Genomic DNA, 14,065 nt, shown 5'->3' with positions numbered 1-14,065 from the left:
GCACGATCAAGTATAACCGCCCCAATATCATCGTGAGTTCAAATCATCACAGATGCGTAACAAAAGGGACATAAAGAGAGGACCTTGCAGTAACTTACAGCCCTTTGCCAAGGAAGTTGATTTTTTAAAAGGTATGAAAATTACCACTTTAATGACATGCTCTGCACTGTCTTCTACGGGAACATCAAGGCGAGGGGAGGCTGCAGGACAGAATACGGGTGGGAAGAGAGAGAGAGAGGTGGGTTACGGGTGAATTGATCTCTCTAGCTATGAACAGAATCTAAGCTAAGCATCAACAGAGACAATATGACAAGTCCCATGCAGACCTTGTTGCGTAATAACAAACAACACCGTTTATTTAAATGCTTCTCTAAACAGATTAATAACTAAACACCTCTGGGCAATATAAATAAGGTAAAGAACACAAATAGTATCATAAAATCAAAAACATAGTAACAACAGCGACAACAACAAAAATATCTTCTCACTGTATAACAAGAACCTCATGTAGACCTTTAACCGTTTTCTTCATTCCCTCAGTTACTGTTATTCCTATATACGCCCATTTCATCAGATGAGAAAATGAGGCCAAAAAAAATCAGCAACTTGCTCCAAAGCCATCCAGTGAACAAGTGGCTGAGCAAGGACCGGATCCCAAATCCCCACAAATTCTAGGAGGAAGAGCAGGACTGGGCAGAAGCGGACAAGGTTCTCCACCCCATGCAGCATGGCAATATGACAAAATTCCCTATTTAGCTCCGGCTGCACTGCAGGAATGATCAACTGCCATGGACAACAATCGATTTCCAAATGCCTTTGGGGTCTTCTTCCCCACCCCACCCCTATTGTGGTTCTTCTCCAGGTTCTGTGGAGCAGAACAGGGAACTACTACACTACTTGTACCCCATTTTACCACCCAAAGATGGGCAATGAGGCATTAAGGCTGTGGGTTGGGGTGGCTAATCTGTGGCACTCCATATGTTGCAACCTGCATCATCCATAACTATTGGCCAGGCTGGCTAGGGATGATTGGAGTTGGAGCTCAGCAACAACCTGATGGCCAAGGGTTAAAGACCTCAGCTGTAGGTCATGCTAAACTAGGGGAGGAGATACCCTGTGGCCATCCAGATGTTGCTGGCCATACTGGGCTTGGGAATTAATAATAATAATAATAATATGAAATGAAAAAGATGTTGAAATATACATTTATTAAAAAACCAGAAGCATTTCTACTTGGCATTGTAGGGGAGGCTATTAATAGACAAGAAAATAAACTGTTTTTACATGCAACAATGGCAGCAAGAGTACTATTGACACAGAAATGGAAACAAGAAGAATTATCGACGAAAGAAGAATGTCAGACGAAATTAATGAACTATGCAGAAGTAGATAAAATGACAGGAAAGATTCGAAACCTGCGGGATCAGAGATTCTCAGAGGACTGAGTAAATATGTGAATTATTTGAAAAGCAATTGTAATCAACAGATTACGCTAGTAGGATTTCAAGAGGTTTTGTAAGGAGGACTATGCGAAATATTGCAGAGAAAAGTATGAAGAGAATTATTAGTGAAGGACTATTAAAAGTAATAGTGAAACTAATGAAATGCAGATTAAGTGATAAAGACTGAAAAATCTTCAGATGTGGTTGATGGAAGTCCAAAACACTGAATAAGATAAGAAAATATGTTGTATGTTTTTTGGAAATTTCATGTAAAAATCAATAAAAATATTTTTTTTAAAAAAAATATATGCATCATCATCATAATAATAATTAAATTTTTATTTACATTCCACCCTCCCCAGCCATAACTGGGCTCGGGGCGGCTACCATCAAAATATAAATACATTAAAACATAAAATTCAGCAATTGACTGAAATACAGTTTAAAACTGGATTAAAATCAAATAAGATCAGAAGGCAACCGGCAAATTATGACTATAGGGGTTGGGAACCTTAGGTACTCACCAGGCTCAGCTATTTATATGAGCCAGTGAGAGGCGTTAGAGAGGCCTCATATATAGGGTGTAGTAGGAGGAGAGGGGTCAGACTGGGCCCCGACCAAAGGCCTGGTGGAACAGCTCTGTCTCACAGGCCCTGCGGAAAGATGTCAAGTCCCGCAGGGCCCTGGTAGAAGAAGAAGAGGAGTCTAGATTTGATATCCCACCTTTCACTCCCTTTAAGGAGTCTCAAAGTGGCTAACCTTCTCCTTTCCCTTCCTCCCCCACAACAAACACTCTGTGAGGTGAGTGAGGCTGAGAGACTTCAGAGAAGTGTGTCTGGCCCAAGGTCACCCAGCAGCTGCGTGTGGAGGAGCGGGGAAGCAAACCTGGTTCCCCAGATTATGAGTCCACTGCTCTTAACCACTACACCACACTGGTCTCTTGTGGCAGGGCATTCTACCAGGCTGGGGCCAGGACCGAAAAGGCCCTGGCTCTGGTTGAGGCCAGTCTAACCTCCTTGAGGCCCGGGACCTCCAAAACGTTATTGTTTGCAGACTGTAGGGTCCTCTGCGGGGCATATGGGATTTGGGGTCCAATAACACCCAGAAGTGCCACACCATGGACATCACACTCAGGGCATTGCTAAAAAAGGAACTGGTCCTTGAGTGAAGTTGGAGACTAAGTCCAAATTCACATGAAACTGTTGCATACCATTAAGTGCTTCTGCCATTATGCAAATATTATAATTATAATTAACTTTAAAGACTTGATTAAAATTATCTTAAGAATAAGAGACTTTAAAATATCTTTGTGAAAATGTAACTGGGACCGAACTGATCAAGAAAGAGATAGAAATATTGAGTTAAAGCCTTTAACTATAATTAATAAAGGCAAAATTACAACCTTACAACCAATCATTATTTAAAATATAAAGAAGAAACTTGTCCGTTAAAGGAAGAAAAACAGATTGTTGAGGAATAATGATTTCTTCAATAAAATTAAAATGAACTGAAGATAATTGAAGATAGTATCATTGATTTTGAATGATTAGCACCTTTCCATACAAACCAAACTTAACTGGACTTTACCAATAACTTTCTACGAGACCTTACGTCTGATAGTTTCATTTTATGAACTGAAAACTGGAAAAAAGGATAAATCAGCTGGTTAAGAACACTGAATAAGATGAGATAGCAGGCCAGAGCAATAGAAACTCAAACCTTGCACCATTTTCTCCAGTAAAATAAGGGTAAAAGACAAATAATCTGCAACTGAAACTCTTCTCACTTTTTCTGTCTTATTCTTCTCATACTTTCTTTCCCAACTTTTAACGCTAAATTGACACTCTCTCTTTACAATTATATTTCATGATGAAATCATTAAAGATTACATCACTTAATGTTAAAGGCATAAACCATATCATATCAGCCCTAGCTAGAACATGCTGCTTGGGGTTAATGGGGTTTGCAGTGCAAAACTTCTCTGAAGAACAAGCTTGTGAGAGGTGGTTAACGGAAGTAGAATCTGATTCTACTATAAAAAGGTAAAGGGACCCCTGACCATTAGGTCCAGTCGCAGACGACTCTGGGGTTGCGGCGCTCATCTTGCTTTACTGGCAGAGGGAGCTGGCGTACAGCTTCCGGGTCATGTGACCAGCATGACTAAGCCACGTCTGGCAAACCAGAGCAGCGCACAGAAACGGAGTTTACCTTCCCACTGGAGCAGTACCTATTTATCTACTTGCACTTTGACATGCTTTTGAACTGCTAGGTTGACAGGAGCAGGGACCGAGCAATGGGAGCTCACCCCATCGCGGAGTTTCGAACCGCTGACCTTCTGATCGGCAAGTCCTAGGCTCTGTGGTTTAGACCACAGCACCACCTGCATCCCTATTCTACTATAGAAATGTGATTAACCAGCTTGCAAGCAGCTGGGTGCTACAGTGTAAGCTGCCTCCCTCCCTTCAACACGGCTTAAGAAGCTGGTCACCCCATCCAACAACCTCTGGAGAACAACTTCAAGGCCAGAGGTCATGTGTGTACAAACACAGGTCCTTTGCACAGTACATTAACGCCTAGGTTTCTTTTTCCTTCACCTGAATGAAAACCCTTTGACAACTTTTCATGAAATCAAACATAACTGAACTTCTTGGAGATCCTAGGAATTGAACCTGCGACCTTCTGCATGCAAAGCTGATGTTCTACTAGTGAGCTACAGCCTTTCCACAAACAAAACCCATATGCACCAGCTATTCGACCCACCTAAACCTGAACTGCCTATTCCTACTGGTCTCCCTCTGATCTCCTATCTAGAGAGACAGAGCCCAGGATGTTCTACATGCAGAGCATGTTCTTTGCCACTGAGCTATGGCGCTCCCCCACAGCTTTTATTAGTTTTAATAAGCAAGCAGCAACATTGGAGCACATTTCTGGAGGAAATTGCCATTCTCCGCCTCCCCGCTCACTGACAGCCTGGCACTACAGCACCCAGAAGTCCGACAAAGTTAACTTGCTGGTTTGGGCTGCCAGCTGGAGCCTGCCAGCTTTCACTTACAGCGGTTCATTTTCGTGGCAATCATCTCTTGGAATATAATGGAGAAAAGTGTCTGCCATAGATCTTAGGGAGCCGGTTTTGCAGGCAAAGTTTGCACACTGGGGGAGAGCAAAAAAGCTATGCCTATTGGCAATTAAATAGAATTCCCCAACTCCTGTCCACAGCTGATCTCACTGCTGCTGCTGGAGGTTTTGGCAACAGATGCTCATTTTGAAAACACTGATGGCCTCAAGAAAGTGTATTTGTGTACGTGCACATACACAGGGAAAGAAGGGTGGGTTTTTTTAACCAGTGTTCCTCAGAAATTATTCTTCTGCTCGGTTTACATACTGGAGTGTTTCTCAAACTTAGGTCCCCAGCTGTTGTTGGACTACAACTCCCATCATCCCTAGCTAGCAGGTCCAGTGGTCAAGAACGATGGGAGTTGCAGTGCAACAACAGCTGGGGACCCAAAGTTTGAGAAACACTGCACTGACATCACAATAACCATGCTAGGAAGGCATATTTCAGCACCAGAAAGTTTAAAAAAATGGCAATGTTTTCAAACTCAACTTAAATATGGTCCAGAAGACCTTTTAGAAAAACAACAACATTGTGAAAGTCTTAACATGCACGAAAGACATTAACTGAAGCTCAGTCTGTGGATGAGTGTTTTACTTAAGCTTGAGGCCTGCAGAGCTCAGGGGAAATATTATGTTACTTTTGAGAGATCTATACAGACAGAGCTATCTGATATCAAGGCTGTAATTGTCTAGTAACGTCTTCTCTCATAGGTCTATGTTTCTGCGCACCCATCTTCTTCACTGTCTCCTTCGTGCATGTAATCAAGTCAGATCCTGGCTGCAAAATCTCTCATCCCCACAAAACAGTCAGTCTTTCAGCGTGACATGACTATTTGGGCGCATCCAGACAGATGCCAATGTTGAAGTGAAATTCAATCTATTGTTATTGGCATCTGTTGGTCTTGAGAGACAATGGAGTGTGCCTCCAGGGGTGAAGTCAAACTGCTGCATTAATAGCACCGAAGTGACCTCCCCAGGCTAGGCAGTGTGTATGGAGGCCCTGGGCTGCCCAGATGACCCCTCCCGGCCTTGCTGATGTGATCCAAAGGAAAGCAGAGCAATACATTAGGGACCAGCTTGGCTGCAGGAATTGCTGGAAGGAGGTGTACAAGGCGCCATCAACCTCCTTAGGGATTTCATTCCAGGGTTTACTCCTTAGCCTTTTCTACTCCCAATGTTATCCCACAAGGTGGAAGCGATTTCATTTGGCCACTGTCTCTTAGGTTCCTTGTTCCTTATTCAGTTAACCAACAGCACGGAGGCAAGCCAATGGGTGAGAAAGAGGAACATGCAGAAATATTTGCTATTAGGTGGATTACGGACAATCCGCAAAGATATGTTTCCCTTAAATTGGCACTGTGGCACTGGCTGTGTTGTGGAATTGGCATCTAGACCCTGTTGAAACTGGCATGCCACCTTCTGAATGGGCACGGGGACAGGACAGCAGATGGCCAGGAGCTGAGATGTGTCTGAAGACACCATGCATAGCCCAGTTAAGCTTCCAGTGCCAAGAGGGACATCCAGAAAAATTCACTCTTGCTCCTAAAGGTTAACTTCAGCTCTGAAAGTCAAACAGTGGTTTCTGAAGCTGTAGGAGTCAGGAATATCATCAGTGTTGCTATTTAGGGTTGTATGGTAGTGAAAGCTGGACCATAAAGAAGGATGATCGCTGAAGAATTGATGCTTTTGAATTATGGTGCTGGAGGAGATCCTTGAGAGTCCCATGGACTGCAAGAAGATCAAACCTCTCCATTCTTAAGGCAATCAGCCCTGAGTGCTCACTGGAAGGACAGATCCTGAAGCTGAGGCTCCAATACTTTGGCCACCTCATGAGAAGAGAAGACTCCCTGGAAAAGACCCTGATGCTGGGGAAGATTGAGGGCACAAGGAGAAGGGGATGACAGAGGATGAGATGGTTGGACAGTGTTCTTGAAGCTACCAGCATGAGTTTGACCAAACTGCGGGAGGCAGTGGAGGACAGAAGTGCCTGGCGTGCTCTGGTCCATGGGGTCACGAAGAGTCAGACACGACTAAACAACAACAGCAACAAAGTCATGAGAACCCAGAAATTACATATTACCATCATCTGTGCTGGGTTAAAAATTGCATGGCAATAATTTAGAGACGGGAATAGGGTAATGTAGGATAGCCATCCTCAGCCTGGTGTCCTCCATATTCATTGGACTACAGCTTCCATCAGGCACAGTCAGTGCTCAGAGATAACATAAGTTGTCATCCAAAATGTCTGGAGGGTACCAGGTTGCGAAAGGCTGATTTAGGAGCAAAATTCTCAAGTACCCCCAACTGTGCCTTATGGTTATAAAGTTGTGTTTGAAAGCAACACAAAGATTGAACTGGTTAAGAGATGAAACCAACACAGAGATTGAAGAACTAACAGTTATAAGGATGGAACACAAGCACACAGAAATCACCAATAGCAAAGGCAGCACATTGCAATGACTCAGGTGATGATCTATACTTTACCTAGGTAGATTAGGCCAAATCCTCCCTGGCCAATCATACGACCTAGTCTCCACTCTCTTTTTTCGGTGTCTTTCAGTATTACCCCTTCTTGGAGAGGAGTGGGGAGGTTGCTTTTTCCATGCCTTTTAGGAGGCATCACACCTGAATGGGAGAAACGGAGGAATACATAGGAACATATGAAGAGTTCTTCCATCTATATATTCTTTCCTGAATGCCCCACTCTATCCAGTGTTCGAAATTAGCCAGGCGCCAGGCACATTTTGCACCTGGCTTTCGACCCCCTGTGACCACATAATGGCATCTGGCATCTCCACTCTCTGGGGAGAACATTGGATCTGTTTTCACACACTAATACCGCTTCCTGTAGAATTCTATCAGTTATATTTCATCTGAACAATTGGAATGAATTTCTAGAACCGAATTGCTTTTCCCGCCCTGTGGAATGGGCCAATATAAATGTGAACTGTCTCTGGATTCAAGTGACTTTTCTTATTTAAGTTCTCAAATCTCTTAACCTAGCTCAAGGTTGTCATCTGAACTAGCCAGATGTTTCACTGAGAATCAATCACAGTGAGTCCATCATTTGAAAAATAAGCCTTTAGAGCAGTCGTGCCCCAAAATGGCAACTAGACATTCCATTTTGGCAACCACAACCTTGACTTAAGGAGCCAGACAATAACACTTATTCAATGGAGCATTCATGAATTGTTAATTTGCTGATTTAATGTTCATGGACATTTATCAACTCTATTAATAGAATTGCTATTGCAGTCTATTGTTATCTATTGCTGTTTCCTGCTCATGCAGTAACCACCTGTTATGTGTTGTAAGTGGCTTATACGTGTATGATCATAATTTATTATTTGGCCCAGACTGCATTTTTTATTTTTGTTTGTTAAATTTGTTAGTTGCTTTACCTTGCACAGGGCAACCCAAAGTGACTTAAAACAAAACAAATAGACAGACAAAACTCTGACACAAATACATTAAAACCAAGAGGAAAAAGAAACACATTTAAAAAAAATCCCATCTACTTATGCATGTCACTCAGATGTCATGCTGAATGCATCAAAGCTTACTCCCAGCTAAGGACATAAGCACATCATGCATTTAAAGCACATTCAATGCACATTTAAAGCACATGACTTCACCTAAGGCAGGCATGGGCAAACAAGCTAACAGGACCAGTGGTCAGGGATGATGGGAATTGTAGTCCCAAAACATCTGGAGGGCCAAGTTTGCCTACACCTGGCCAAAGGAATCCTGGGAACTGTGGTTTGCTATGAGTACAGTGGGTTACATACGCTTCAGGTTACAGACTCCGCTAACCCAGAAGTAGTGCTTCAGGTTAAGAACTTTGCTTCAGGATGAGAACAGAAATTGTGCTCCGGCGGCGCGGCGGCAGCAGGAGGCCCCATTAGCTAAAGTGGTGCTTCAGGTTAAGTACAGTTTCAGGTTAAGAACGGACCTCCGGAACGAATTAAGTATTTAACCCTAGGTAGCACTGTATTGGGAATTGTACTTCCTTTTTTTAAAAAAATACATTTTTATTGATTTTTAAACATATCAGTTCCAACAGTCATACAACATATCTTATGCAATATTTTGACTTCCGTCAACACCTCTGATGATTTTCCGTTCTTTATTATACTTCTGCATTTCTTAATTTTCTATTACTTTTAATTATCCTTAACTAATAATTTGGGAATTGTAGTTCCATGATGGAACTACAGTTCCCATGGTTCTTTGAGGGAAGTGATGTGCTTTAAACGTGTGGCGTGAATCTGCCCTAAATGAGTATAGGGCTGCAGCTGCAGTCACTTTTAAAAAACCAAGCATCTCCCCACTCATCTCCCAGGAGTCTTTGCAATACACGAGCCACACCTAGCTACATGCTACAGTACTAGCAAACGCAATTCTCCAAGTGAACACTGCCACTCCTGCACAAAAGGGATGTACCACAGAATTTATGGAGGGAGGAGACTAAATTTTGCAGGGAATTCCACTCCTAAATAGGAGTGAGAAGAAAACTCAAAAGGGAACCACCCAAAGCAGCTGAAAGAACATGCCCAGTAGATGCAGAATATCTGTGTTTTCCCAAAGGAGGGGGGGGGGAGTGGGGAGGAATGGAATGGAGTACCCTGGAAGGGGCTGGCTGGCTGAAACCACCACTCCACTGCTACAATATTTCACTCCAGCTTCCACTTCCAAAAAGTCTCAGCATTTTTTTTTTGCATTATAAAAAAAATATATCTAAATTTGCCAAGTGCCTGAGGACAAGAGGGTAGAGAAGCAGAACACCGAGTCCACTCTTTCTTTTATGAAACTGAGGAGTTTGGGATGGGGGTGGGAAGCCTGTGGCCCTCCCCAACTCCCACCCACCAGCCTCAGCCAGAACAGCCAATTTGCCAGGGCTGTCTCTTTCACTGGAGATCCCCCCCCCCTTTAAAAAGAATATTTATTTCATTTTTCATATTCATGTTTTGCAATCACATATCCAAGAAACAGCATAAAAACAAGATTCAAAAAATGCCCTGGACTTCCCGCCTCCCCTTTGTGGGTCTTATTGCTGACCATTTCCTCCTGCATCTTTTATAATAATAATAAATAATAATAAATTTTATTTATATCCCGCCCTCCCCAGCAGAAGCCGGGCTCAGGGCGGCTAACAACACTAAAACAGTACAACATTATAAAACATTATAAAAATGAATTAAAATCAAAATTAATGGCAACCATAAACTAAAGTCTTGTAAAGATTGCCAAAGGAGGGAGTCAGGCTGCGCCCTGACCAAAGGCCAGGTGGAACAGCTCTGTCTCGCAGGCCCTGCGGAAAGATGTCAAGTCCTGCAGGGCCCTTGTCTCTTGTGACAGAGCGTTCCACCAGGTTGGAACCGCAGCCGAAAAAGCCCTGGCTCTAGTTGAGGCCAGCCTAACCTCTCTGTGGCTTGGGACCTTCAAGGTGTTTTTATTTGAAGACCGTAAGTTCCTCTGTGGGGCATACCAGGAGAGGCGGTCCCGTAGGTACAAGGGTCCTAGGCCGTATAGGGCTTTGAAGGTTAAAACCAGCACCTTAAACCTGATCCTGTACTCCACCGGGAGCCAGTGCAGCTTATATAGCACCGGATGAATGTGATCTCTAAGCGAAGATCCCGTAAGGAGTCTCGCTGCGGCATTCTGCACCCGCTGGAGTTTCTGGGTCAGTCTCAAGGGCAGCCCCACGTAGAGCGAGTTACAATAATCCAGTCTGGAGGTGACCGTCGCGTGGATCACAGTGGCTAGGTCAGGGCGAGAGAGGTAAGGAGCCAACTGCTTAGCTTGGCGGAGATGAAAAAATGCCGCCTTTGTTATAGCTGCAATCTGCGCCTCCATGGAGAGGGAGGTATCGAAGATTACACCCAAACTCTTAACGGACGGTGCTGGCACTAATTGCACCCCCGCAAGAGATGGGAGTTGCCCCCTCAGTCCCATGTCGTCCCGTCCAAGCCAGAGGACATCTGTCTTCGAAGGATTTAACTTCAACCGGCTCCCACGAAACCATCCAGCCACAGCCTCCAAGCATCTGATCAGTGTGTCTGGGGCCGAGTCTGGGTGGCCGTCCATCAACAGATAGAGTTGGGTGTCATCAGCATACTGATGGCAGCCCAGCCCAAAACTCCGGACAAGCTGGGCGAGGGGGCGCATAAAGATGTTAAAAAGCATCGGGGAGAGTATTGCACCCTGGGGCACACCACACACCAAGGAGTGGCGGGATGACAATTCCCCCCCAAGCGCCACCCTCTGTCCCCGACCAGAGAGAAACGAGCGCAGCCATTGAAGGACTGTGCCCTGGATCCCCACGTCGGCAAGGCGGTGGTCCAGGAGTTCGTGATCGACCATGTCGAAGGCTGCTGACAGGTCTAGAAGAATCAGCAGCCCCGACCCGCCTCGATCCAGCTGCCTGCGGAGATCATCTGTTAGGGCGACCAGAGCCGTCTTGGTCCCATGACCAGCGCGGAAGCCGGACTGGAATGGATCCAGAGCTGATGTTTCATCCAGAAACCTACCAAGCTGTTCAGCAACCGCTCTCTCAATCACCTTACCCAGGAATGGAAGATTCGAAACTGGGCGGTAATTGGATAGATCTAAAGGATCTAATGATGTTTTCTTTAAGAGCGGGCGCACCACTGCCTCCTTCAGTTCCCCTGGGAATGTCCCGGTGCCAAGGGACAGATTGATGATATCCCCCAGGGGGCCCCGCACCTCGTCTGGACACGCTCTAATCAGCCAGGACGGGCACGGGTCAAGAGGACAGGTGGTGGGCTTTCCAGCTCGGAGGAGTCTGTCCACATCGGCTGGGGATCCAATAATCCAAATCTTTTACGCCACTATTATATCCAAAATTCAACGATAAACTACATGTTTACATGTCCAACCCAACTAACGATTTTAACTGTTTAGAATGGTTTTTAAGATAAATTATCAATTTCCCCCATTCCTTCTTAAAATTTCTGATTCTTCTGTTCGTTTTTGCCATTTCGCCATAATCCATCAACTTAAATCTGCCATTCTTCTCTGGTAGGGACTTCTTTCCATCTCTGGGCCAACAGCAGCCGAGCAGCTGTGGTGGCATAAATAAATAGTCTTTTTTTCTGCTCTATTGGGATTTCGGCACCTCACTGGAGATTTTTTTTAAAACCAGGAGGTTGGCTGGCCCTGCCTTGGGGAGTCTGTTAACTTTGCTGGGGGGGGGTTAGACTAGATTACTCCTGGGGGTCCCTTCCGACGCTACCATTCAGGGCCGGATAATAATAATAATAATAATTTATTATTTATACCCCGCCCATCTGGCTGGGCCTCCCCAGCCACTCTGGGCAGCTTCCATAGAAACCAAAATACAGTAAAATATCACACGTTAAAAACTTCCCTGAATTTTGGTTTGATGAGGCCCTAAGCTACTGAACCCTTTATATGTCCAGCTGTCCTTTGTCAGCAACAAATTGTTGCTGTTTTTGTGTGTGTGTGTCTGTTGAACATATGCTATATGGCAATTTATGAACCTAATAGGTATCTAAAGCTATTTGAACATAACAAAATATGTATTTTATCAAAGTCATTGTCGAATTGAAGCACAATTACATATATTAACAGTGAAATAATTAAGCTCTAACATAAATGATTGCGGGCCCATTACTTACATCATAGGAACCTACACAAAACACTGTTGCTGTATGTAGGCTTTATTTTGTTTTTTATCTTATATTTTGGAAATGTATATCCAGTTTTTTTATCTTTTTGGGGGGGGGCTCTTGTATGTAGGTGTTATTCTATTTGTTCTTATCAAGGGTGCAATGAGATTAAGAGCCACTATCTAAACGATAATCTTGGTCATTTGATTGCCCTTATTGCTGTCTTTTTATTTGTATATATTGCTTGTTTTATGTTGCCATGGCCGTTGGCTAATGCGAATAAAGTTTATCTATCTATTCTATTTGTTTCTTATCTTATATACTAGAAATGTACATCCAGGGGTTTTTTTCCCCTTTATTTTTTTGGGGGGCCCCTAAGCTACAGCTTGTTTAATAATAATAATAATAATAATAATAATAATAATAAATTTTTATTTATACCCCGCCCTCCCCAGCCAAGACCGGGCTTAGGGCGGCTAAATATGTTATGTTTAGCTTAATACTGTACGTAAATTCGGTAGTGCTTCCGACGCTACCATTCTATGGATTGGGGGGGGCTGTTTGTTGTTGCGGTCCTGCCTTCCCCCCCCCCGCCCTGGCTTAGCTCAAACTTTCAAGTGACCCCAAACTTTCAGGGGGACCCCGCCCTACTTCTCCCCCCCCCCCTTCTTTTGGGAGAGGCCGCCAAGTCCTCAGCCTACCGCCGGGAGAAGACTCCGAGGCTCGGAAAAGTCTGTCTTTCTCCCCCCGCTGGAAACTTTGTATCTTCTTCCTTTCCTTCCTCTCCTTCCTGAGGCGCCGGGCGAATGGGCGGATGAGCGTGACGGCGGCCGGTCAGCGCGCAGCTCCCACGCCAAGGAGCCTGGTCACGTGGTCCGGCGAGAGGGACTCCAAAGAGGTGCCGGCCGGGGTTGGGCGGGGGGGTGAGGGAGGCGTGTCCAAGCGCGCGCGCGCCCGCCCGCCCGAGAACAGCCTATCGGAAGCGGAGGCGGCGGACACGCCTCCTCAGCAAACAAACGCCCGGCTCGAGAGCGCGCGCGAGCGCGCGAAAAGCGGCAGCGCAGGGCAATCGCGGAGTTGGAAAAGGGGCGCGAGGGTCATCCAAACCAACCCCCAACCCCCAGGGCCGGATTTAGGTTTGATGAGGCCCTCTAAGCTACTGAAGGTTATGGGGCCCTTTATTCCTGCAGAATGCAGGCAGGTACAAAACCCTTATCAATACTGAAATAAAGTGGTACCTCGGGCTAAGTACTTAATTCGTTCCGGAGGTCCGTACTTAACCTGAAACTGTTCTTAACCTGAAGCACCACTTTAGCAAATGGGGCATCCTGCTGCTGCCGCGCCGCCGGAGCACGATTTCTGTTCTCATCCTGAAGCAAAGTTCTTAACCTGAGGTACTATTTCTGGGTTAGCGGAGTCTGTAACCTGAAGCGTATGTAACCTGAAGCGTATGTAACCCGAGGTACCACTGTATGTCCAGCTGTCCTTTCTCGACAACAAATTGTCGCTGTTTTTTGTGTTGAACGTATGCTACATGTTAATTTACGGACCTAAAGGTAAAGGGACCCCTGACCATTAGGTCCAGTCATGGTTGACTCTGGGGTTGCGGCGCTCATCTCACTTTATTGGCTTAGGGAGCCAGCGTACAGCTTCCGGGTCATGTGGCCAGCATGACTAAGCCGCTTCTGGTGAACCAGAGCAGCGCACGGAAACACAGTTTACCTTCCCGCCGGAGTGGTACCTATTTATCTACGGGCACTTTGACGTGCTTTCAAACTGCTAGGTTGGCAGGAGCAGGGACCGAGCAACAGGAGCTCACCCCTTCACGGGGATTCGAACCGCCGACCTTCTGATCGG

At 45.1% G+C, this 14,065-nt stretch overlaps 1 protein-coding gene across 3 annotated transcripts in view; it reads right to left on the bottom strand.

The window, feature by feature from the left end:
• Positions 1 to 13,117, bottom strand: part of VRK2 (VRK serine/threonine kinase 2) — a 77,046-nt gene extending 63,929 nt beyond the window's left edge. Inside the window, exons 1-3 of one of the 3 annotated variants that reach the window (XM_083733496.1) lie at positions 12,910 to 13,117; positions 7,041 to 7,181; positions 145 to 200 (exon numbers count right to left, since the gene is read on the bottom strand). In XM_083733496.1, the coding sequence (XP_083589622.1) occupies positions 145 to 200; positions 7,041 to 7,176 (192 nt within the window). In that variant the 5' untranslated portion in view covers positions 7,177 to 7,181; positions 12,910 to 13,117. Of the gene's footprint in view, positions 1 to 144; positions 201 to 7,040; positions 7,182 to 12,909 lie in introns of those variants that run through there. The other 2 variants (XM_083733495.1, XM_083733497.1) reach the window with 2 other exon arrangements.
• Positions 13,118 to 14,065: the final 948 nt, after the last annotated feature.

Source organism: Podarcis gaigeae (assembly GCF_964106915.1).
Source record: "Podarcis gaigeae genome assembly, chromosome: 3".
In the NCBI taxonomy this organism is placed as follows: Eukaryota; Metazoa; Chordata; class Lepidosauria; order Squamata; family Lacertidae; genus Podarcis; species Podarcis gaigeae.
The sequence above is the reverse complement of the archived record's forward strand: the minus strand, read 5'-3'. Positions and strand labels throughout refer to the sequence as shown.